This window comes from Haplochromis burtoni, unplaced genomic scaffold, assembly GCF_018398535.1.
Source record: "Haplochromis burtoni strain Fernald_Lab_line unplaced genomic scaffold, NCSU_Asbu1 Contig_337, whole genome shotgun sequence".
NCBI lineage: Eukaryota > Metazoa > Chordata > Actinopteri > Cichliformes > Cichlidae > Haplochromis > Haplochromis burtoni.
This window is the reverse complement of record NW_024582698.1, coordinates 291910-317505: the sequence shown is the minus strand read 5'-3', so window position 1 is coordinate 317505 and position 25596 is coordinate 291910. Positions and strand designations below refer to the sequence as shown.

Genomic DNA, 25596 nt, shown 5'->3' with positions numbered 1-25596 from the left:
CACCTTTACTACAGAGCCCTCTCCCTACTCTCCTACCTCCCTCGCTTCCCCCCCTCCCTGACACTATGACATCCCCCCCTCCTCCTTCTCCAACCCCTCTCTAAACAGCACAACAGCCTCTCTCCCCCCCTTCCAATCATCTCCCAGTGTCACAGTGGATCAGGTCAGGAGACAACTGAGGAAGCTTCGCCCCAGAAAGGCAGCAGGCCCAGACAAGGTGTGTCCTAGGATGCTAAAGGCGTGTGCTGCTGAACTTGGGGAGCCGCTACAACGAGTCTTCAACATCCTGCATCGTCCCGGTCCCCAAAAGGAACCGGCCCAATGAGCTGAATGACTTCCGACCGGTGGCACTGATGTCACATCTTATGAAGACTCTAGAGCAGCTCTTCCTCAACCTCCTCCGACCACAGGTACAACATGCCCAGGACCCACTACAGTTCGCCTACAAGGCAGATGTTGGTGTGGAGGATGCCATCCTGTACCTCCTACACAGAGCCCACTCACACCTGGATGGGGGAAAAGGCACGGTCAGGATCCTGTTTCTTGACTTTTCCAGTGCCTTTAATACAATCCAGCCCTGTATGCTCCAGGAAAAACTAAACAGGATGCAGGTGGACCCCTGCCTGGTGGCTTGGATCTCCGACTACCTCACCGACAGGCCACAGTACGTCAGGCTGAAGGACATCACGTCTGACACAGTGGTCAGCAGCACAGGAGCACCACAGGGAACTGTGCTGTCCCCTCTTCTCTTCACCCTGTACACCTCTGACTTCTGCTACAACTCTGAATTATGCCATATTCAGAAGTTTGCAGACGACACAGCCATCATGGGGTGTATCTGGGATGATCAGGAAGAGGAGTACAGGAGTCTGGTGAGGAACTTTGTCGCATGGAGTCACACAAACCACCTGCAACTCAACACTTCAAAGACAAAGGAACTGGTTGTGGATTTCTGGACACTCTGGTGACAGTGGCAGAGAAGAGGACCTTAAAGAAACTGATGGACATTATGAACAATGCCGGGCATCCTCTGCACACGGTCGTAAACAATCAGAGGAGCCTATTCAGCGACAGGCTGCTTCTCCCAAAGTCAAAAACCAACAGACTTAAAAACTCCTTTGTCCCACACAACATCAGACTGTTTAACTCCTCACTGGAGGGGAGAGGGAGGAGAAACAGGGGGACAAGGGAGGGCGGGAACAACTGAGCTGTAGGTGCTTTTCTACACTATGCAATATTTGCAATATTTGTTTGTTGTCTCTTTCTTATATTTGACTGTGCAATAATCACTGTGCAATATACTCACTCAAATGAGCAATCCTATTTATCCATATTGTATATTCTGTATCTATATATGTGTATATATGGTGTATCTATGCTTATATCCTTACTCTCATTCCCCTTAATGTATCTGTAACATGCAACTTCTTTCGGTGCTTTGCTACTGGAAACTGAATTTCCCGGAGGAACCCACCCGAGGGATTAATAAAGTTTCATCTCATCTCTCTCTCATCATCCTGGTCTCAAAGAAGTCCACCATTGCAGGGTTAATTGAGTACAGGCCCGTTGTGGTCATGAAGTCCTTTGAAGGACTGGTGTTGAAACAGGACATCACAGACCCCCTGCTGGACCCCCTACAGTTTGCCCCCTACATCCTGCACCACCTTGATCAACCTGGGATGTACGCCAGGATACTGTTCGTGGACTTGAGCTTGGCCTTCAACACTGTAATCCTAGACATCCTCCACCGAAAGTTCAACCAGCTTACTGTGCCCGCCTCCAGCTGTCAGTAGATCCCAGCTTCCTGACGGACAGGCAGCAACAAGTGGCCATCAGCACTAGCCTCCCCCAGGGGTTTGTGCCCTCCCCGCCGTTCTTCTCCTTCTACACTAACGACTGTACTTTAGGAGAATAATCTGTGAAACACCTGAAGTTCGCGGATGACACCAAGGTCATTGGTCTGATCCAGAACAATGACGAGTACGCGTACAGATGGGAGATGGACCACTTGGTCCACTGATGCAGTCAGAACCACCTAGAGCGGAATTTGTTAAAGACGGTGGAAATGACATTGGACTATCAGAGAAATCCCCCCACCCTCTCCCCCTCACATTCCTAAACAACACATGCCCCCAATGTGGCTCACTCCAGATTCCTATGATGTAACTTTTCACGCAATCTGAAATGGTCCACCTTATGGACTCTACAGAAGGAGGCTCAGCAGAGGTTGTATTTCTTGTGGCAACTCAGGAAACCTGCCAAAGGAATTGCTGGTGCCATGATCCACTCTGTCCTCTGCACATCAATCACTCTGTGGTTTGGTTCAGCCACAAAGCAATACAGGGCCAGATTTCAACGGTCAATCTGGTCTGCAGAGAGGATCACCAGTGCTGATCTTCCCTCCATCCATGACATGCACAGGTCCTGGGTCAGGAAACGGGTAGAAAACATCTCTGCAGACCCCTCACATCCTGGACACAGACTGTACAAACTGCAGGCACTACAGAGCGCTGTTTACTCAAACCGACAAAGAGAGACTTTATTACCCCTGTCTGTCACTCTGTTGAACACTGTAAAATAACCCACTGTTGTATCATTTAAGTCATATGCACATTGCACTACCCAGATTTACACTTTTTCCTTAACAATTATTTTTTGCATGAAGAGAACAATGTGAAGTGGAGTGAAATTCCTTTGTTTGTGTGCACAAACTTGGCTACATACAGATGATTCTGATAGCGGGATATAACATCTGTCTTACAGATGTTTAGGTTTCAGTCATATTTTTCTTTCTTTCTTAATTTTTTTCAAGGCAAAATGCAGTCGATTTGCTCGGTGGCGGTACACACACTAGGGGTTGAGTTTCATGTTTCCCTGGCTAAACCAATCAGAGATTAAAGGAAACATCGCGATATTTTCTTTGTAGCCCGCCGACCTGAGGTGCCAAAAGCGATATCTCGCGCTACCTCAACCTTCGGTGTCTCATTCCACCACGGTCAAGCCTACCGGGAGGGGGTTTTTGCTGAACAGCTCCGCAACGATCATTTCAATCGGAAACTTGAACAGCATTTATATTTATAACAAATAACGTCTTTTTATTTATTTAAAGGAAATCTAATCTTCAAGGGAACTTTATAGATAACTGTCGATTCAAGTTCGTAATTTGTACAGAAAAAAAGCTTTAACGTTACGGGAATAGCCGGCTGTGCTAACAAAGAAAATCCTTTCTCTTCAGAAATAATCCCCCACTACTCTCTTTAGTTATGAGTCATGTGGTCGTTGATAATCCACACGGTCTAGATCAGCAGGTAAGAAACTATTTTGTTCTTCTGTTGTTCTCCTAGAAATTTTGGAATTTTCCATTACGCACTTGTAGTTTCGAGGAGAAATTGAGCGCTTCGTTAGCCCACTTCCTAGCCTGGTGCTAGGCTAACGCTGCGGCTGCTAAAATGGAGGTGACGACGTTTGTGATGGCGACGCTTGCCGATGCGTTGTGATGGCTAATTGGCACTAACAAGCTCGGACACTTCAAGTTTTTACCTTAAAATACGACAAGCTGTCGCCCCAAGCCATGTTAAGTACAGCAAGTGAACAGACTCTGTGAAAACGTACAGTAACCAATGGAAATATACAGGGTTGGCTAACATTTACCACCCGGCCGGTATCCAACCGCGTTAGCCCGGCTAGAGTGAGGCCTTCTGAACCTGAAACGTGGCGCAGGAAAAAATGTTGGCACAGTTTTTCAGCGACAGTTATTTCTGAAATGTAATCCTCTAAATTTTTTAAGTCGCTTGAAATATATATTTAGGACTCGAAATTGAGCGAAATTAAGAGGGCATATTTTTATTTCCGGTATATATAGTTTTATTTTTACTGTTAGGCCTAACTTCAGTGATCGTAAATTCTAACCTCGGTTATTTAGAAATCCACTTGAAGCTGTCCCGCTTCAAAAAAGCGGCTAACCAGTGTTTCCGGTCAAGTAATGGTTTTCAAATATAGCAGTTTTGTGTTCTAGTTCGTTTTTTACCTTTCTTTGTTTATTTTTTCCTTGTAATTTATAGCTTGCTGCCCTAGACTTGAACTCGGCTGACGGACAAGGTGGAGGAACTGGCAGTAAGTAATAAAGCAGATTTCACTTGTCAGTGGTAAATGTAAATCGATAACGCTGCTTTATCAGCGTAAGCCTCGTGTAACGTTGTTTAAAGTGTAGTACAACTTTCATGGAATTCTTTGGCACTCGAGACAAAGGGAAAAAAAAACCTTGTTCATAATAAAACTTTTTAAAACCTGCTTGGTGGATTAAGCCCTAAGCATTATTTAAATCTACAGTTGTACCCATAATCACTAATATTGCCAGATTTCATACATTTTGGTAAACTTTTTTTTTCTCCTCTATCCAGGACGTTACATTCCACCTCACTTGAGGAACAAAGATGCTCCCAAAAATGGTAAGTTTAACACTTACCTGCCGATCTGCTGTTAGCCCATCAACACCAGTTTGTCTTTTTTGTTGATGATAAATGCCCATCAGAGCATGGTAAAAGCAAGCACAATTGAGGGGGGGAAATGAGGCTCTAAGAAGATGCATCTTATAATCTCGACTAAAACATTCGTACCAAAAAATTGGTAGTTGTGCAGTGTTTGCAGCATTTTAGAGCATACAAAATGAGGGAACATTTGTCCTAGGCAGAGATTGAGGACAACGTAATGTCAATTGGGCTTTCTGCATCTTTGCATGAGAACTTATTTTGGCACTGCAAAAGTAGGGCAAGTGGTATTGTATTACAGCTCTGGCTTTGTATTTTCACCCTAGACTGCTCATAAGTAGGAGAACATGGCAATTTTCAAAAGTTTTGATTTGGTTCGAGTAATTTCATGTGCAATTTTTCTGACTCGTATTCTTTGGTTGGTACAGTGTATCGCATGTGAACAAAGAGGAGTGCTAGCTATTGGCTGCTCTGATAAAGGGGAATGTGGAGGGTGTGTGTGGGGGGGTGTTTTATTGATTTATTTTTTTTTAAAAACTGAGGTAATATTTTGGTTTTGTAGCCAGGGTGAGGTGGCTGAGGAGTTTTTTTTTTAATTTTATTTTTTATATATATTATTATAATTTCCTTCTGTACATATTTGCTCTGCCTTAAATCCACATACGTCATGCCTGGCATAGTAAGTCAAAAACGAACATTAAAACTTAAAAAAAAAAGGGCAACATTTGGAATCATACTCCTGTGTCATTGCACACTTGACGTTTTTTCTCGTTGTACTGTTTTCTTATTCCACAGCAGGAAATGCTTATTCCGCTGGTAGACAGTGCGGTTATTCAGTGGCACCAGTAAATTTCTGTAAGTCCCTTCTGTCTGCTTTTGCTGAGGGCAACTTGCATTTTTTTAAAGATGCATGAAATAGCCATTCTTTGTACACACCAGCAAAGCCAGTGTGAAGGGAGGGTCAGGTTAGATCCACACACTCCACCTAGGGCTGTTCGATATAACGATATATATCTGATGACGATATAAAAACGTCTATAGTTTCATTTTACGCTATCGTTTGTTTCGTGGTGTCGCAAAATAAACTGTTAACGGCAATATTTTTTTCATGGTTTTGATGGTCACTGTAGTGACTGTATTAATTTCTTAAAGTTCTCTCTTTCTCTTATATTTAATATAACCACACTACGGACTGACAAGCGCCTGTTTTTATGCGTTGTGGTTAGCAACAACGACGGTAAAACATTGCGTGTCCGTTTGTTTGTGTTCCACATAAACCTTTCACAATAAAGTTCAAGATCCTGTTGAGACTTTTCAAAAATAAACTGAATCACGTGAAAGAGCAGATTGTTTACGGATGAGAAGTAAAAAAAGAGCCGCCAGGTGCTAAAAAATAAACCTTAGACTCAAACGTTAGAACAGGCTTTTCCCCGCAGCACGCCGTGTAATAAATACTCACAAAGAAAACTGCGGCTGTTACAACTTAGGTCTAAAAATGTATAGTTTCATACATCGGTTAAAACACTCGACTCCAGCTACATGATGTGCAGCTGGAAACACTTCCCGCAAGTCGAGATTCACAGAATTTACAGAAAATGTTACATTTTTGTGATTTACATCGTTATTGGGACGACAGAATTTTTATATCGAGATATGAGATTTTGGTCATATCGCACAGCCCTAACTCCACTGTAAAAGTATAATGAGTTCATGTTTAATTGATGTGCTTCTCTATGCTGGAATGCTTGCAGTTGAAATTGGTTGGAGTTTTGAGGGGGGGGGGGGAGAGGAATCTAAGCATCACCCTGTTGGTTCGTTGCTTTTCTTCACTGTAGTTAGTTAAAATATATTAGATTTATTAGAACTATATTCCCACTGTATAATAAAGCCAATATTTTACCTGCTGTGTGCCCCAAGTTTCTTCTAAGCTGTGCCCCCAACCATGGCAGGCAGTGTGTCAGCAAAGACACAGAAATAACTATACTTCAGGATGGGATGACTGTCAGACTGGTAACTATAAGCGTGAAGTCAAGCCCAACACTCATACTGCATGAGCCAGTACTCATGAGTCTTTTTATAGCCTGCTTCCCCTACCTTTGCTCAGGTTACCCAAGACTGGCCTCTCAAGAGCTTGCCTTTTACCATGCCTACAGTGGGGATTGGCGAAACCAATGTGGTATACTTTGACCTCTACCTGCATGCCATGCAGAGTTTTTTAGTGTATATAGCTTAGTCAGTGTGCCCTTGCTTTGTTGTAGTCACTTGGAGGAATAAAAGCAGCACAAATCTGGGCCTAACACTGCATTTTTCAAAGCTTGCAAACAGAGTTGCTGATGATGCATTTTTATTTTATTTTTTTTAAGTGCATTGCATCACTAGTGTGGCTGTTTTACTAATAACAAGACAATATCAACTTTTGTGTTGTCCAGTCATGCATACGTTACACCATGTTAGCCTCAGTCATTAAGTCAAAGAAGGACTTTTGTGGTCAAGTTATTTGAACACTGAAGTATTATTGGGATTCACAATATTTATTAGCTGGAGCCTCTCAGTTGCAGTTCTGGGTTCTTTTTTGACTTCACAGCTTTTTATCTGCTTACATTTTATGTTTTTAAAAGGATTGGCCATTGAATACAGCACTGATAACCTGGTTGCACGCACACTTGTGTTCCAGCTGATAACCTCAGGTGATTTCCTTGGTTATTTTACGTGGTGTAAAGTCAGTGTCCAGTGCAATCTGCAGTTGACCGTTAGAACAGAAATCTGCATACAAACACCTCCTTGGCACATGATTGAATCATGATCTGTGTGTGTGTTTGTCTTAAACTCATGTTTTGTAAGTAGACTGATTACCAGTTGTCCTTCGTGGCCTTCTTTTGTTTTGCATTTAAATGAAAATAGTTGACTGAGGGCATCATTGTTTGGCTTTTTAGAGTCTGTTTAATCTCTCCAGTTGGTAATGGAGCAGAATTAATTCTTCATAGCCTGGACAGCATGGCAGCCAAACTTCCATACAGTGTAAATCTGTGTTCTATAAACAAAAAGAAATCTGTGAGCATGTGGTCTACAAGCATCTCCAGAACATGCCATACATTTGCTGTTGAATGGTTTTGTTTTTTTTTGGTGGCATGATCAAAATGGGGCAGAAGGACACACAGACTGCTGTTTTCTATAAGTTGTCCAGAATCACCAGATGAATTATAACTCGTACTTGTATGGTAAAACCTTATACCTTTATGTGTCTTGTATGCTTTAATGCCAGCCAAGTATTCAGTCATGGATGTTTAACTTTTTGTAATCCTTATGTTTTGTGGATTCCCTTTTTCTTAAAGTGCTGTGTTCAGTTTTATGGGAAACATTGGCTGGGGATTTTGACTTGAATTTTAAATGGTTTGAATAACAACTCTAGTTGTAGCTTGCATTGTTTGCTTAAGTATTTATGGATGAATTAGAGCTGGGCGATATAAGATTTTTTCATATCACGATATGTTTTTTTCATTTCAGGCGATAACGATATCTATCACGATATAAGCCAAATAACTATATTTGTAAGATTTAAATGTGCCGTTGCTCACAAGTAAAATGTGAAATAATCAGCAGCTTGTTTTATTTAAATATTTATTTCCCATAATAAGTTCAACAGGGTAGATGTACTTAAGGAACATGAGACTTTTTCAGATAAATAAAGGCAAATATTGCAAACTACACAAAAGGCAGCCGCTAAAGCGTTTAAGTTTCAAAATAGAACAAACGAAACAGACTAAATTGTCAATTCCACTTAGAAACAAAATATTAATTCTAAAAATAAATCTTAGTTTGTTTTACAGAAGAACAGACAAAACTGACTAACTTTTGTCAATATCAAATAAACTGAGAACTAAAAGGAAATTCTCAATCTCTCCTTGTTGTATAGCTGAGCTTTTCAAACAGTTTTAACAGTTACTTTAGTCTGACAAAAGCCGAATGACGAATTAGCGCTTCCAGTCAGAGACTGAGGCTACGTCCACACGTACACGGGTATTTTTGAAAACGGAGATTTTCCGTTTTCGTTTTAAAAAATAATCCCGTCCACACATAAAGGCAGAAATGAAGGAAAACGCTGCTATGAACATGCCAAAGCAGCAGGTGGCGCTAGATTCCTAACCGTGCAGAAATGTTGGCCAATCAGAAGTCTAGAAGCCTCGGTGGGAAAAAGTAAACAAAGCTGGGCATAGAAGCAGAACCGAGTCGTATGTGTGGAGGGACAGTAACTGTGTGTATATGTAAGCATTTAAACACTGCAGAGAGTAGAATTAACAGTAACAGTATTGTAGAAATTCATTTCACCGAAACAATAACGTGGCGCACAGTGTGACGCATGCACCAGTTTATTGTATTTCCAGACTTGCTTTCGGCACAATTTACAGTGCACGCTACTCTGTTTTTTGTCAGACTTGAAATAGCCGAAATACCTTCACACTACGGAACTTCTATGGCTCTTCCGTTCGACAATCTCTCCGGCGTTGGAACCATCATCTGTTTTCTCTTCGGTCACGCTCGGTTGATTTTTCTAGTCGGCACACTCATTTCCTCCATTACCCGCTGGCTGCTTCCCAAACAAACACACGTGCGGCTTGGCACTTGTGCTGTACGTAACAAGTCACGCGACGTGACGCTGCGGCTGTGATTGGTTCGGCTCTGCGCTACTTAATTTGGATTGGCTGACCTTTTTTTTTTTTTTTTTTTTTTTTTTTTGAGGACAAGAGCGGCGAGGTCTATCGCGATAGCTTAATTTCTCTATCGAGTAAAAGTTATATCGCGATACATATCGTTATCGTTCTATCGCCCAGCTCTAGGATGAATTTGTGAATTTTCTCTTTGGTTTATGTAGGTTATTGGTTTGAAGTCCACTGGACTCTCTTGGAACATCAGGTTCTAACATTGCTGCACTCTGTGCTTTACCACATGTATTTTTGGGTCTGATGCCACTCTGAGTCACTAAAATCTCTCAAATCCTGGACCCTGCAATACAAAGCTACAACATACCTGGAATATCTGTTATTTGGCTTCAATATCTCTAACATCAGCAAACGGGCTAAGTAGTGGTTAGATAGTTAACAATTCAGTAAATCAACTCCGTGCTCATTATTCTAGCTATGCGCAAGTTTACACATGACAAGTTGAACTTGTGGCAATGGAAGCATCTGGTCAACATTTGCAGGTCTGTATGCAGCAGAAGATCAGATGTGAAAGGAAATTATAAGGGTAATATTTGATACGTTTTTGTTCTTTCAGCTGCAGCCTAGAGGTGCGTGCCTTTTGGTACAGAATTCAAACGTAGGCTGAGTCTGCTTGCAAAGTTGATATGTCAGCAAATACAAAGATCATATATTAATGTTTGAAATAATTTTGTGTGTGTGTGGTGGGGTTGGGGGGTCTTGGGTTAAAAAATTGAGTAATCTATTTATCAGTACAAAGATTTTCGGTGCTTTAAATGGACAAAAGATTATGTCTAGTTCAGAACAGGCGGGGTTACCGTGGTGATGTACCCTTGTAAGAAGTGAAGAGCCAAAGTAATACTCAAAACCCAGATAAAATCAAGATAAGTCTTGCTTCATAGTACAAGTGTTACGTGCAATGTGTCATACTCAATTTAAAATTGGATTATGTATGTTTGTTAAAGTCAAGTCGGAACATGTTTTTGTAACTATGCAAGATTAAAGTTTGCAGAGTTGGTTGTCTGTCTGAAATGTACCTTAAAATGGCAAATATTCAGCTTGTAAAAAAAAAAAAATAATTATATTTTTTGTTCTGTTGACAAAATATTTTTTTCTCTTTAGTGACTCAGATCTGTATCAAGACAGAATTTACTGGTTCACTACCCACAGACAGATTGGCCAGTGCTTGTGAATCTTTGGGGTTGTTTGTACGTGTTTAAATCTGCCGCAGTGGTGGAAATGAAAAGCCCCAGGGCAGGTTTAATTAGACCTTTAGGCTGAACGTTTTTGTTTGTTTGTTTTCCCTCCCCTAAAGCCAAACTACTTAAAGAATAGGTCTGTGTGGTTGGTCTGCCCCTTGATACTGCTGTGGCATAGATTGAGCTTTTCAGCATGCCTCAGTATGGCAGCACTAACTACCATTGTCCCCCTCCACCAGCCTCATCCTCAGCCCGCACTGGTAACAGTGTGGCCACCGATGGGAATGATGACACAGCCAGTGTCCAAAGCTGGGGAGATCGTTGTGGTAAATGTCCCATATAGGAAGAAACGAGGTTCAGCTGGTCTTTGTAGAACAACTTGTGTGTAACCAAATAAAATAAGGCAACACCTCAGTAGTCACTACTTCTTTTAAACTTTTTTTTAATTTTATGTAAACACCATTGACTTGTCCACAGCTATTCCTTTGTACAGATCAAGTACATGGTTATGCAACTTAGATAATATGAATATGTGACACTAATGGTGGTGATGCTTTACTTGAGACATGAGTCCCAGGTTTTAGTGTAATTGAGTTGCTTATATCCACTGCCAGTAATTCAGATTAAAAATAGGTCAACTAGTAATGAGAGGCTCATGGATAGACAGCACTGAGCGCAGACGTGTGTACTGGCTTACTGACACAAATAAGTAACATGCCGCTTTCAGCTTTTCCTAACAACTCTTATTTAATATATTTTTATTTATTTTTTCAATTTTTCTTTTTCCCCCCAATAAAGATTCACCTGGATGGGATTCCGGACGCACCAATGGCTTTGTGAATGGTTACCACGACAACCGCACAAACGGGGGCTTTGGAGGGCGTGGACCCCCTCGCAATGATAGAGGTGGGCGTGGTGCCTACCGTGGTAACAGGGGTGGAGGTTCGTTTAATCAGCCATTGCAAAATGCAGGTGGGAAAAACCTGTTGTCCTTAAAAATGTCCAGCTGTAGCCCTAGTCGTAGTGTAGTTTTTCCATTGTAAAGTCTACCCTCCCCCACCCCTTATTTTTAATACAGTATATTTACTCTGTATAAACTGGAAGTTGTTATTTGCAATATTAACTTTGCACTTTGTTAGAGTAACTAGATTTTTAACATTTAATGGTATTTTTGCTTTAGGGGAAACACAAGTGTGTTCTGCTGTTGGTAAGAAGGCTGTCGGTTGTAACCGCTTTTTTTTTCCCGCTCCAAAAAAGGTACAAATATTGCCACTGACCAATATATTTTTATTACAGGGTTTGGCAATTACGAAAACAAAGAAGCTGGCTGGGGAGGACCTCCCAGGGATGCGGCCTACAACAGCTTTGGGGGACGTTCTGATAGGTCAAAGTCTGCCTTCTTCAACGACCGCGGGGCAGGCTCAAGAGGAAGGTGGGTGTCATTGCGTTCAGTAATGTACTGTTTATAATTTTGGTATTTTAACATGTCCTGAGAGCAAAGTCTTGTATTGCCTGATAGTATTTGCATTTGTTCATTTTTATGTGAAATTGTTTCTCCATCTGGTAATTAACCCAACCAGTCTGGCTTCACTGATTGTTTAAACCAATTAGTGAAGCGTTGACCTCACTAATTGGTTTACTGTTAGAACAGCAGAGAGATTAGCAGAAATGTTTTTGATTGTACCATACAATCCCAGCGTGGCTATTATTGCAGAGAGTATGGGAAAAATAGCGCTGAGAATTTGGAAAAAGAACTGTCGGTTATAGCTTGTTTTTATCTAATTTCAAAGTCTCGTGACAATTTAGTTCATTTAAATAACCTTTGTGTGCACAGATACGAGCGTGGAGGTTTTGCTGGTGGAGGAAATAGCCGCTGGGCAGAAGAGTCCAGAGATGATGACTGGTCCAAGCCCACTGCTCCCAATGAGCGTCTGGAACAGTAAGACAGATTCCGTTCACCTATAGCAAACTAACAGCCGTGGTTATCTAAAACCTAAACTTTTCTGTATTGTCTTCTAGTGAGCTTTTCTCTGGAAGCAACACCGGCATAAACTTTGAGAAATATGATGATATTCCAGTGGAAGCTACTGGAAGCAGTTGCCCACCCCACATTGAAAGCGTAAGTGATTTAGTTTCATGGTTTTGTTTTTTTTTAAAAAAAATGGCTTGTTTATGTTTATATATGGCATACTTTATTCTTTTGTAGTTCCATGATGTGGAAATGGGCGAGATTGTCATGGGGAACATTAACCTTAGTCGCTACACTCGCCCCACCCCTGTCCAGAAGTATGCTATCCCAATCATCAAGTCCAAGAGAGACCTGATGGCCTGTGCCCAGACTGGTTAGTATCTCTACATATTCTGCGTTCACTTGACTACCAGCGAAAACTGGTAACCATGAACTTTGTTTCTGTTGTAATATTTAAATAACCCTAGAGAGGGCTTGTTTTTTGTGTCCGTAGTTTGATGTTAGTACGCCAAAATAACACTGTATGACCCTTGCTGTGTTTCAGGCTCTGGTAAGACTGCTGCTTTCTTACTGCCAGTGTTGAGTCAGATCTACACGGAAGGGCCAGGAGACGCTCTGCAGGCTGCCAAGAACAGTGGACAGGTACTATGGACAGAAACGGCACAATAACTGAACGAAACAAACATCTGGCTTTTTCTCATAAACATGTTTTGTCTTCTCAGGAGAATGGAAGGTATGGACGCCGTAAGCAGTACCCAATCTCCCTTGTCCTGGCTCCCACCAGGGAACTCGCATTGCAGATCTATGATGAGGCGAGGAAGGTGAGCTAGAAACATCTGGCATCATCTTGGTCTGCCAAAATATTGACTCGCCAAGCTGAATTGTTTCCTTCCTCCTTTAGTTTGCCTACCGCTCAAGGGTGCGTCCCTGCGTTGTGTACGGTGGTGCTGATATTGGCCAGCAGATCAGGGACTTGGAGAGAGGCTGTCACCTGCTGGTGGCCACACCTGGACGTCTGGTCGACATGATGGAGCGGGGCAAGATCGGGCTGGATTACTGCCAGTGAGTATTACACAGAACAATTTTGGGTTTCATGGGAAGAAATGTTGCTTTAATGGAAATGTCTGACTCCCTTATTTATAATTGCTAATTATTAAATGTACTCACAGCTACCTGGTTGTGGATGAGGCTGATCGCATGTTGGACATGGGTTTTGAGCCACAGATCAGACGTATTGTGGAACAAGACACAATGCCACCAAAAGGCATCCGCCGGACTATGATGTTCAGTGCTACCTTTCCCAAAGAGATCCAGGTACGTTGGCCTGCTGGCAGGTATACAAAACCATATTTCATATGTGTGCAATATAAATATTTACATACTCATATTTGAACTTGCGTATTGTAGATCCTGGCTCGTGACTTCCTGGAGGACTACATTTTCCTTGCCGTGGGGCGTGTTGGTTCCACTTCAGAAAACATCACCCAAAAGGTGGTCTGGGTAGAGGAGACAGACAAGAGGTCCTTTCTCCTTGATTTGCTCAATGCCACTGGTGAGATTGCACATGCACTTCTTTTATTCCCCACCCCCCCCCTCCCATAAAGGGCTTTGGGCTCTAACCCTTCATCCTGTTTGTCTGCCCCATACCGAGCTAATATTGACTTTGCTACATTTCTAACAATCTGTCATTATATCAAAAAGTGAAATGTAAAAATGATCTGATGCAATTTGGTGAGCAGGCGCTAAAACCACTTGAACGTGTTTTTAAGGGGTTAGCTTCTCACAATGATCTAAAGCTGTTGTAGCCTTGCGTTTACTGGCCGGTTTGGTTTTATCTTAGTTATTCCCAGTGAGGTTCAGGAAAATGTGACAGAAGCCCCAGAGAAAACGGGTAAGTGTTAACATACCATAACTTTACTTTGACACGCAAGAAACATCACATCCCACAGTTCATCCCGTTCCCTCTGCTCTGCTGCAGCTGACATGCTACCTCAGTTTAGTTTTGTTTTTGTCTTTCAAATTTCATTTCCAATAAGTGGTAACACTTGCCAAGCAGTGCATAGACTGATTTAAAACTCCCCTGTGAAATGTTAGACAGTGTAGTGTTTTAGTGTGTGTTTAGTTTTGGAACTAAGGTCAGCTGGCTCTTTCTGAAAGTCGGAAGGCTGTGACAAATTTAATGGCGCTGATCTGTGAAGTCAGTGAACAGTGTGTCTGTTAATCTTGGTTAGAGCTCCTAAATGGCTATAATAGATGACAGTGAATAGGACCAGGTTAGGGTTTAATGGTGAATGAGCCATCACTCGATTATATGTCTAGGCACCAAAGCAACATGCCACCTCCATGGTGACTTAATGCTACCACCAAAAATGTGGTTTAGTTGTTTTAAAAATGGTGAACATGGTACCACGTTAACCATTCAGTTGGATTTGGCTGATCTGTTTTATTTGAAGGTACTTGCAAGTTTTGAGGAATGTTGTTTGTTGTTGGCAAAACTATTGCAGGGTTAGCTGTGAATAATGCAAAACGTGGAATGGCCTGTCTTACCCCAATACCTCTGTCATGTTGATTATCTTGAGCTTTTATTCTGATGGCCATTAATGCCCAATATATAAACAAATTACTCCAGATGTAGTAATGTTTTTTAAAGTCATTGAAATAATTATTCAGAGAAACCAAAGCCATTGTTATCAATTAATGGTTGTCAGTAAATTTAAAGCTTTTTTTTTTTTTTATTAATGCACCACTTGTCTCCATTTCTAAGTTGTCATTTTGGTATTTGATTGTTTTCTTTTCTTTTTTTTTGTGCGTCCTGGTCTTGCAACTGCCAGCTGTTTCTGATAGTGTTTTGAAGTTTTGCTTTTGTTTTTTTTTGTTTGTTTGTTTGTTTGTTTTTTTTTTAAATTTTCAAATTCCTGTGTCGCTTTGCATAAAGTAATAATTATTTTTCTCTTATGCTTTTTGTCCTGCTCCTCTTTTTTTTGTCTTCTTAATTTCTTGCTGCTCAGGTAAAGACTCCCTGACTCTGGTGTTTGTGGAAACAAAGAAAGGAGCCGATGCACTGGAGGACTTCCTTTACCGCGAGGGTTATGCATGCACCAGCATCCACGGAGATCGATCCCAGAGAGACAGAGAGGAGGCTCTGCATCAGTTCCGGTCTGGACGCTGCCCCATCCTGGTGGCTACAGCTGTAAGTATTCTGACAAGTTCTTAATCTTCAAGGTTGGGGAGGGAACTGTGGCACACACTGAACCAACAAACTTTGCTACTAATGGCCAATAAGAATGTGAAATATAACATGTGGCATTTTTACAGATGCTTAATGTTAAACTTTTTTTTTTCCATTGTCCTTTGCAGGTGGCTGCTAGAGGTCTGGACATCAGCAATGTGAAGCACGTTATCAACTTTGATTTGCCCAGTGACATTGAAGAATACGTTCACCGTATCGGCCGTACGGGACGTGTGGGCAACCTCGGTATTAACTGATTTTTAAAGAATATTTGCTCCTTGTTGGTGTACAGTCTTTTGACTGTGTAATCTCACCTTTGTGTGCAGGTCTGGCCACGTCGTTCTTTAACGACAAAAACAGCAACATAACCAAAGATTTGCTGGACATTCTGGTTGAGGCCAAGCAGGAGGTTCCCTCCTGGCTTGAGAGCCTGGCCTATGAGCACCAGCACAAGAGCAACAATCGTGGGCGCTCTAAGAGGTAACATGGCAACAACAAATGCTGTCTTATTTATCTTAGTTCTGTGCTGCAAAATGTAACGCGTTTCCTGACCCGTACTGTAAATTAATTGAGCTATCTGAGCACTATACTTGTTAAGGTGTTGGGGGTTTTTTGGGGTGGGAGGGTTGTTTTATTTTTTTTTGTTTTTTATGTAATGCCTAACCTGTAACACTTAACTAATTGTTTTGGTTTTGTTCAGGTTCTCTGGTGGTTTCGGAGCTCGAGATTACCGTCAGACGCCTGGCTCTGGAAGTTTCAGTAACAACCGTTCAGGGCGCAGCGCTGGAGGCCATGGAGGAAACCGTGGCTTCGGTGGAGGTAAGCAAACTATTCGCACAGCTTTTTTTTTTTTTTTTTTTTTTTAACTGTTATGAAAACTATGGGAGAATGTGATTTGAGAATGAGGTGATGTCTGATATGAAATTCAAATTCATAATATAGGTTAATTTACTAACAAGTTTGAATTTGAACTCAAGGTCAGATGTCAGCTCTGAAAATCGCCTAGGTTTTTTAGATTTTGGAGACTGAAGGGTTAGCACTGGATACATCCAGTGTTTTTGAAACCAGACGTAGGGCTGCTCGATTATGGCAAAAATGATAATCACGATTATTTTCACTGAAATTGAGATCTCGATTATTTGACGATATTTATTTAACAATAACAATGTATTGAATAATGACTTTAAAGATTGTCAAAAAAAATTATATAGTAGTGTGCAAATACTGATAACAGTGCAAATACTGATTGCAATATAAAAAATAAATGAAAAATGTAAACATCTATGTTTAGTGAACTTTGCAGTGTTGCTCTGTGGTGCAGCTACGACACTGTAGCAAAGTTTACACACTATGTCAACTTGATCCACGTCTGACTCCGCGAACCCATAATGTTTCCACACCACTGAAGTTTTTTTTTTACCTCTCTTTTTAACCAACGGCCGTCACTTTCCTCTCCAAATAACTTCTGCTTAGCTTTCCGAGCTTCCCTCGGGTCCTCTTAATCAGCGGTCCCCAACCCCCGGGCCTCAGACCGGTACCGGTCCGTTAGTCGTTAGGTACCGGGCCGCGAGAGTTGAGGCTCAGGTGTGAAATGTATGGTTTTTATCGGTTTTCAGCGTTATTTTGTTATTGTTTTTATCGTTTACTCGGTTTTCCTGGGTCTTTTCATGTGTGTTATGAATAAATTTTCTTTTTTTCGTTGTATTTTATTTGTATATTATTTTGTTGTATTTATCCGCGACACCTTAAAGGCCGGTCCATGGAAATGTTGTCGGGCATAAACCGGTCCGTGGCGCAAAAAAGGTTGGAGACCGCTGCTCTTAATTGTTGTGACATGTGTTCGAAACGCAGAGAGGTGCGCTCGATTTGCCACACGGAGCAGCGTGAGAGTAAAGCACGAGGGAGGGGCTAATAATCGGCTCAGTCATTTTTAATGATAGTTGAAAGCCCAGATCGTAATCGAGATTAAAATTCGATTAATTGAGCAGCCCTAACCAGACGTGTGGAGCAGATGGCCTGTGTCTGGCATGTTTATCCTCCCTCTTGACTGTAACTGTGCTCATCATTTTCAGAGTAGCTTAGTCTTAGTTATGAAAAAAAGTGTTTTGCGGTCAACTGTTTTCTAGAGAAGAGAATTACTTACACATGCAAACCTTGTTATTTGGAACTGTTTAATGTGGGCATCTGGTGGGGATTTGGTTATTGAGCATGCATCAAGGAATTGCAGCATCCACGTGCAGATGTCTAAAAAGTTGGACATCTGGGCGTAGCATTTTCAGGTAAGTAAATCACCAAAAGTTGATTCTGTTTATCTGGATGTAGCGTTTTGTGGGAGAAATGTTTTGTCACTCATCCAAGTGACTTCTAGCTCCGAAACCACCAGAGAAGTCTTCAGTCTGGAAACTGAAGAAGTCACTTGGACGAGTGACAAAACGTTTCTCCCACAAATGAACAGAATCAGCTTTTGGAGATCCAAGTGACTTCTTCAGTCGATAAAGAAGGATCAGCGATGAAACTTTTCTCTCACTGAAAACGCTCCATCCAGATGAACAGAATGTTGGGGGAAGTTAATAATAACTTGATGTTTGATCAATTTCTTCTAAATGCGTGTAAACAAAAACCTCACTCTGCCGTCAATTAATGTTTAGTTGGTGTCCTTCACAGGTGGATTTGGTGGGAACTTCTACGGCAGCGACAGCTACGGAGGAAATTACAGCCACTCGGGTAGCGTGGATTGGTGGGGAAACTAGTCACCATAGGAATAGGTTGCCATGCCAACCCAATGGAAACCACATGTTGACTTAAGCCAGACCATTAAAAAAAGAAAAAACCTTCCCTGTGTAGCTTCACTGACACACAGTACATTACCAACCCTGGTTCTCTGCCATTCGCTTCTCGAAAAGGAAGTGCAGCACGAAGCAACGGAACGTCACCAGCACGTGCAGCACGCCGGAGACCGCAGAGATTTCGCACACCTCAGAGTGAGCATGGATGCTGACATGCATTGTCCGACAGCAACCTCGGACGTTCGTCGTTAAAAGTATTTTTGTTTTGTTTTTTTTGTTTTGTTTTTTTTTTTTGTTTTTTGTGGGGGGGAAACCCAACCGAGTAGCCTGAGGATCATTTGTATGTTAATGTACTGTGCCTTTTGAATTTAAACAGGAAATCTATGTTTTCATTTCACCAGATGAACCTGGCCAAGAGCTAAAATTTGTTTTACTATGACTTTGTTTGGTGAAAAATATTAAAGGGGTAAAATAAGCTTGGATTTGATCAAACCTTGGCAAACACTGGGATGTTGTGGCTCTCAGGAGTCATGACTCCATTTGAACTTCAAATTTATTACAGGAACATCATGTAGCCTTTTCTATACTCAAACAGCTAATGGAGCCATTACTATATCTAATACAAACTGGGCCACTCTGTGAGGTGACCGTATTTTAATCGTAAGAGACAAAGTTACATTTGTGTTCTTTTTTTGCTCACTCTATCCTGGACAGGCTCCTTTTTTACGGAAATGGTAGTCTTTGAAATAGCCATTCCTATCGTAATCTTAAGAAACACAGAAGTCATTAAGCTCAGTGCCAACAATTGCTGAGGTTGATACAAGAATAATAAATGCTGGAACTTGTTACTCCATGCTTTTCAATTGACTTGACAGTGTTACGGCAGCTAGTATGTTACCAAGTGCTAGCTACATTAAGTGGGCGGTGTTTTGTTCCTTTTTTGCGTGAGACCTTTTTGATGCAGGTGCGTGAAAAGTAAAAAAAAACTGAGTCAGGTTTTGCTTTGTTTTCTTGTTTGTTTTTTTTGTTTTTGAATAGTTTCTCTACAAATGTGTAACAAGACAAATGCCTGCCATCTTGAAAGTGAAGTTCAAAATGGCTGCATAAAGGACCACAGCATCGGGGGGGCATAGCGCAGTGTTAGTGTTTACCTGAATCGACCTGCAATCACGAGGCCCACACGGTATTCTACGCTTGCAAGTGTTTTGTTTTTTGGTCAAGGAGAAAGGACACGTGAACTGAGTCGCAGGCTTAACTTAATTACAAACGTTTTCTCTTTTCAAGCTGCGTTGGAGGCATGGTTCATCTTAAGGAGACAGGCATTTGAATAATCACTGAGGTTTTTCAATTAAACAGCAAGGAACAGATGCAGGTTAGAGGAACACTCCGACCACTGGGGTTAGGGCTTTAGGGTGGGGGGGTTGTAGGCGATGGGCGCAGCTTTCAGTGCACCGCCATTGTCAGTGGCTTTGGTTTCCATCGCTGCGTATTGTAACTGTGGATGTGGCCAAAGACTGGGGGGGTTGGGAGGGGTGGTGTCTACTTCCTTTAAGAAATATTTAAGTACTGTCAGGTCTTCTGGGAGTTCATCTGCTCAGAACTGTATAAAAATGATAAAGACAAAAAAAATCTGTGGCTTCGTGAAGCCAGAGCAGGCTTCTCCTCTTAAAGAGGAGCAGCCGTGGAGAGGAGGGGAAGACACGCATGGGGCGTTTCACCTCAAAATGCTCCCAGTTTTCTCATCGGGTTTGTTGTGCCTTGAACTTTTTTTATTTAAGAAATCAAAATAAAAGTGGATGCACTGACAGTGTTGAGAACTTGAGATTGAATGGTGCTACTTGATTTAGGTGTGTAGGCCCTCGTATGTTGTGCCCATCGAGTTTTACGAAAGTTGTTTTATTGCACATCTAGAGTTTTATATAGATGTCTTGGATATGTGTCCTTAAGCTTCCAAATATTGTGTGAGGAGACAGAGGAGGAGAAAAATAACGCAGCTTGTTTACAAAGGGGAAGGGTTCTCAATGTTAAAAACCAGGATTTATTTGGGACCAGGGGATTTAGCAGTCGGGGGAATTTAGCCATTTGCACAGATTTCTAGATTCTACTTTTGCTGCTAGTTTTGTGTAATTTATTAAGCATTTTTGACAAATATTTATTTTTGTAAGCCTCAGAGTGATTCTTTGAAAGTTTCAGAAACTTGACCAAAAGACAGTTCAAAAAAAACACTGGCACTTGAATGTTGAATGTCACCTGTATGCGTGAAATTTATATATTTCGGGGTAGTGTGAGCTTTTTAATGTCGAAGATACATTGGACTCAGTAAATAATATCCACAGCTGTTTCAGGGCCTCCTCGGGGCCAGTCATCTCTATTAGATAATACTAATTGGTCAACGAAATTTGAAACAGAATCTTAACAAACATGCCAAGGTTTGGTATAATGCTGTCTAAAAAGCAAATAAATTTCCTAAGCATATCAGTGCAAAAGTGTTCAGATTCTCCAATTGTGTGCATTAATAACTCTTTATTCTAATTTGACCTGATTATTTTTCTCCAGTGAATGTCTGGCACATGGCAATCCTTAAAGAAACAAACATGTGGTTTATTCTCATTGTTGTATTTGCATATATGACACCTCTGGGGTTCTCTGGGAACGTGGAGCAGGTCTGCAGCGCTGATCTTTTACACGGCAGCTCTTTGGGCTGCTGCGGATTAACAGGAGGCTCTGTGCATGCTGACTGCAGGCAGAACCCGGAGACTTGCTCCACGGTCTGCGGAGAACCTCTGAGCTCTTTAGGTGTAGACTTTGCTTTCTGTATTAGCTTATAGGTAACTGCACTGCATGGGAAATACTCAGCTGTGCAAATTGTATGATTTTACCAAAATAAAATGTTTGAATGCAAAAGTATCTGGGTAAATCAAGCATGTTTCATCGAAGACTTGTTTGACATAGACATGCAAAGAAAACCTGTAGCAAACAGCCTGTGGCCAACGGCCAGCAAAATTCAATTTAATAATGATTGGATGGATGGGTTTCATTTCTTTTGAAGAAACTACATAAAGATTTCATTTGTAAATTAAACTGTGTCAGTTGATTTACTTTTTTGTTTTTCTGCTGAGCTCAGTGTGTCACCTCTGGTTTTGTATTTGCTGGGATTCCAGCTTATTCTCAGTCTAATCACAGGTGCGCGACTACAGCTGATCCATTAACGGGGCAAGGGGGATGCTATAGTTTACTGTTGCTGTTCCCAACACCGCCGAATGAGAATGGACTAAATACTTGAGTACAGCTTTAATGGACTTAAGTATTTCTTGAGCTGCTTTCCATTACTACTTAACTACTGCGCATTTCTAGTCAAATATTCAAGTTTCTGGCAGCTTGCACACATTAAAGAGGACTGAACGGTGCTCCCATTCATGAAGCTGTCTCTCAGTTGTAGACTGACAGTGGATATGCCTTCCTCCTTGAAAGCTTCTTGTCTCTGACAGGTTTAATTGGAGTTCCAGTGACCAAATAACATTTCAACTCCTGATCTTTAATCGATTTGATTTAATGCCGTAATGAGGGAACAGGCCTCGTGGTCATGAAACTGCTTGTCCATCAATTTTCCAATTAATTTCAAGCCTTTGACAAACAGTAACTATGCGTAAAAATGTCTAATTGTTAAACAGGTTATGTAATTCTTTGTAAAATCCCTTCAGTTAAGTCTGCACTTGATTTAATATCCAGTGTAGTGGTATACAGGAGCAAATTCACATGGTGTGAATGCAGTACATCTTAGAAAGTTTGAATACCTCACTCGCAGCTACAAAGACGAAGTCAGGTTATGTTTTCATGCCAGTGCACAGCAATGAGGTCGCTGAATTCAGTCGAGACATGTGACTTAAATCTCAGGCATGACCTAGATTCAGAGGGCTGCCCTTCCCTGTATGCTAATATTCTCTCCACCTATTGTGGAGAACCACATGTTCAAGGAGCATGGGAAGCTTGTGTGCAGAACTTTCTAGTGAAACCCATTCTAATAAAATAAAGAAGAAAAAAACTGACCTGTGTTTTAGTCCTCTACAGATGGTCTCTACTTTGGCCATCTGTGGCAGCTTTTTAGGCAGTCAGGACACACAACAAATACATATCTTTCATCCTACATGAAAAGCATGTTTAGTCCAATTTTCCAGGGGTTTTCATGTTACTCTTAAAAGGTCACATGGTCTCTAATGTGCTGAGTAGGTTTCATAACCACTGAGTCAGTGACACCCATTGAAAGCCTGTTGTATAATTTCTGTGTCATGTTGTGAGAATGAGGTTTTAGGGTCATTTAAGAGCCTCAGATATGGGGAAAGATGCTGATCCATGAAGCTTGTATGGCACAGGCAGCCTTATTTAACTAACTGCTCTCAATCGCTTCTCTCCGACCCAGCAGTGACGACTCGATAAATATCTGTTCCCTTTCAGCATCTGCATTATTTTCATAAGTTTGACATCCAACATTCACTGCTCTGTCTCTGCAGTTTGATATGACAGAGGTTCACTTTACTTCTGTAATCCTGCCATCCGCTCTCCATCACTCCACTCTACCCAGGGGATTTGGCTGCCATTAAGAGATGGCTTTTTGATGTGTGTTTTCCATCATGAACGCAGACAGGCACACGCACGCGCATTTGGTGAAGTGGGGTGGATGAAGGGTAAAAAAATGCAGCATTTTTTGTTGGGGAACCGTGGCAGGCAGAAGCTTCCGCTCAGCTCGCTCAGTGATGCTGTTGAAGGTGCCCTTTGTGGACTGACATGGGATGGACACATGCATGACTATTTGGGCAGTGACGTTTGGTACACATGGATGCAACTTTGTGGAAAGAGCTACAGGTATGTTGCTTTGAATTTCTTGGATTTCCTCTGTGATTTGCTGTAAATTTAGCATCGCTGTAAAGACCGACTGTCTGTGGTTTCCTGTCGTTAACAGATAAAACTATCCAACCACACTAGATCATCTAAAGATCTCCAGCAGCATTTGTATAACTCATAATTGCTCATCATTAAGATCTCTCTTTGTGCCATTTCAGACCTCCGTTAATCCTGGCATGTCCCAGATGAGCGGCTACAGTAATGACTGTCATCATTTTCACTGGTCAGTCTCAATCTCTTCTCTCTTCCACTGTTTCTGGGCTCATTTGACTTAGTTTCTTCTCCTGCTTTCAGAATTGCTGTGGCTCCATCAAAGACTAACCGATCAAACTGCAAGGCAGGGCTGAATTTGAGCTAATGCGAACCAGATCAAGAGTGAAAGCACAGGCGCAGACAATACTTATTGTTGTGGAGCTAATCTCTGATATAAGCTTGTCTTTCTTAATCACATCATCATTTCAAACGGCCAGTTTAGCCTTCGGGCCACACATCGACGTCACTCAAACATCTAGTCTTTAGTTAAGCACCAGTGTCCTGCTGTGGATGCAAAATCTTTTTAATATCAAAGATGTATTTATTTATTTTTAATTCATTTTATCTTTTTATTTACTGATGATAGTAGACTTTGAAGGATTTGATGAATCAAAAACATCAAAAACTTGCGAAAACAATATTGTTTTCATGTACAGCAATACGGAGAAATAACAAATAAAGGAAATATTATGAAACACACATCATGAAATGTGCTTGTAGTGGGGTACACATATACAGAATTTCCCAGATTGGATAAATAGTATTATATATTGTATTACTGTTATTGTTCAACAATGATAATTAAAATTTATGTTCAAGGTTAGTCGTTTTGCCTCTTATAATATTTTTAATGATTATGTTGTATCTTAGTCAAGCGCTTTTTAAAAAATCCTGTCTGTTGTTTGAATCTGTCACAGTATTTCTGACCAATTTTTGGATGCATAAAAATAATTTCTGTAATTAATAAACGATCAAAAATAATTAAATTCATTGTCAACAAACAACTACAGCAACAAAAGGAAAACCTGTAAAGTTTTTTGGGGTTTTTGTTGATTCCACCTTGGTGGCTTCAGGATCTCGTCTCTACTTTTTGTGGATGACGTGGTTCTGTTGTCCTCAGCAGATTTCGTTCTCTAGCTTGCACTTGAGTGCTTCACAGCTTTGTATAAAACTGCAGGAATGAGAAATAGCAGCTCCATGTCCAAGGCCATGGTTCTCAGTAGAAAGAGGTGAGGTGGCTGACCCAAAGTGGCGGAGCTCAAGTATCTTGGGTCTTGTTCACAAGTGCCAGGACTTGACGGACAGATTGGATCACTGCAGACAGTGCCCTGATCTGTTGTGGTGAAAAAAGTTCAGATCATGAATACAAGTGTTGGAAATGAACTTTCTCTGAATGGTGGTTGAATGGGCTCACAAAAAGGATGAGGTACAAAGTAGAGCTGTTACTCCTCCAAATCAAAAGGAGCCAGTTCAGGTGGTTTGCACATCTAATTAGGATGCCTCCTGGCTGCCTCCTGGACGAGGCGCTCTGGACATGTCCTACTGGGTTAGGACAAACCTGCAGGACACTGGCCCTCGAGGCCTGGAGTTGGACACCCTTGGTTCAGGCTGTTGCCCCCGAGAAAGGGAAAGTAGAAGAGAATGGATGGATGGTTTGTGGCTGAGCAGTATGACAAGTCAGATAAAGCAGCATATATTTATTTTATACTAGAAATAGCTGTCATATTCATGTACCATTCATGGTGTTTACACATTTCAATTTCCAAATGTACTTTGTGTACAAATGTACACATGACCAAGAAACGCATGACTCAATGAATGAACAGTGAAGTGCATGTAAGGTCAGTCATTCCACTGGGCTCCAAGCAAAATCAGATTATCTGCCTTTGAAATGCCTTTAATATCCCGAAGCTCATCCAATTTTGTTTCTTTCATCCAAGAAACACAGCAAAAATCAAACTTCTGTGAAAACTTAGTACACAGTTATTCAGATTGTTGTTTAGACTTGCATGTAAAGTAGTTCTTAAATAGTCCAAAACACAGCAGCTAGGCTGACAATCACACATTAAAGCAAAGTCTAATCTGAGTGAGTGGAACCGGTGGTTTGCACTTAGTCGTAAACTGTTTATTTTACCTTTCGTGAAAGTGCATCTTAATTGTAACCTTTGACAGTGGACTCCTGTCTCTTTGAGAATGTTTTTCAGTTAGTTAGAAGCCCGAGCCGCAGTGGCTGAAGCAAAAACCCGGGTGTGGGAGGAGTTCGGAGAGGCCATGGAAAAAGACTTTCGGACTGCCTC

At 41.4% G+C, this 25596-nt stretch overlaps 2 protein-coding genes across 10 annotated transcripts in view; both read left to right on the top strand.

Annotated features, from left to right (window-relative positions):
• The first annotated feature begins 2969 nt into the window (after nucleotides 1-2969).
• Nucleotides 2970-21448, top strand: ddx3xa (DEAD-box helicase 3 X-linked a). 8 transcript variants are annotated; one of them, XM_042228627.1, is made up of 22 exons: nucleotides 2970-3308; nucleotides 4062-4113; nucleotides 4401-4448; nucleotides 5283-5342; nucleotides 6405-6497; nucleotides 6592-6663; nucleotides 11182-11289; nucleotides 11680-11815; nucleotides 12218-12322; nucleotides 12403-12502; nucleotides 12590-12725; nucleotides 12897-12994; nucleotides 13075-13173; nucleotides 13254-13414; nucleotides 13522-13666; nucleotides 13760-13904; nucleotides 14193-14243; nucleotides 15361-15542; nucleotides 15710-15827; nucleotides 15908-16061; nucleotides 16282-16400; nucleotides 18246-21448. In XM_042228627.1, the coding sequence occupies exons 1-22, from the start codon at nucleotides 3264-3266 to the stop codon at nucleotides 18329-18331; spliced, it is 2313 nt and encodes a 770-aa protein (XP_042084561.1). In that variant the 5' UTR covers nucleotides 2970-3263; the 3' UTR covers nucleotides 18332-21448. The 8 variants fall into 8 exon arrangements, with proteins under 8 accessions (XP_042084561.1, XP_042084559.1, XP_042084560.1 ...); XM_042228625.1 differs by having other exon boundaries at nucleotides 11182-11355; XM_042228626.1 differs by lacking the exon at nucleotides 14193-14243 and having other exon boundaries at nucleotides 11182-11355.
• Nucleotides 21449-21570: 122 nt separating this feature from the next.
• Nucleotides 21571-25596, top strand: part of nyx (nyctalopin) — a 13652-nt gene continuing 9626 nt past the window's right edge. Inside the window, exons 1-2 of one of the 2 annotated variants that reach the window (XM_005942365.2) lie at nucleotides 21571-23227; nucleotides 23425-23489. In XM_005942365.2, coding sequence (XP_005942427.1) covers nucleotides 23468-23489 — 22 coding nt within the window. In that variant the 5' untranslated portion in view covers nucleotides 21571-23227; nucleotides 23425-23467. The other variant, XM_042228628.1, reaches the window with a different exon arrangement.

Excerpts from the sequence above, each read along its gene's own strand:
- ddx3xa (XM_042228625.1), top strand. The coding sequence starts at position 3,264 with ATGAGTCATGTGGTCGTTGATAATCCACACGGTCTAGATCAGCAG. Across the intron at positions 6,498-6,591 it reads ATGGGATGACTGTCAGACTG|GTTACCCAAGACTGGCCTCT; the intron begins GTAACTATAAGC and ends ACCTTTGCTCAG. Across the intron at positions 12,503-12,589 it reads GCCCACCCCACATTGAAAGC|TTCCATGATGTGGAAATGGG; the intron begins GTAAGTGATTTA and ends ATTCTTTTGTAG.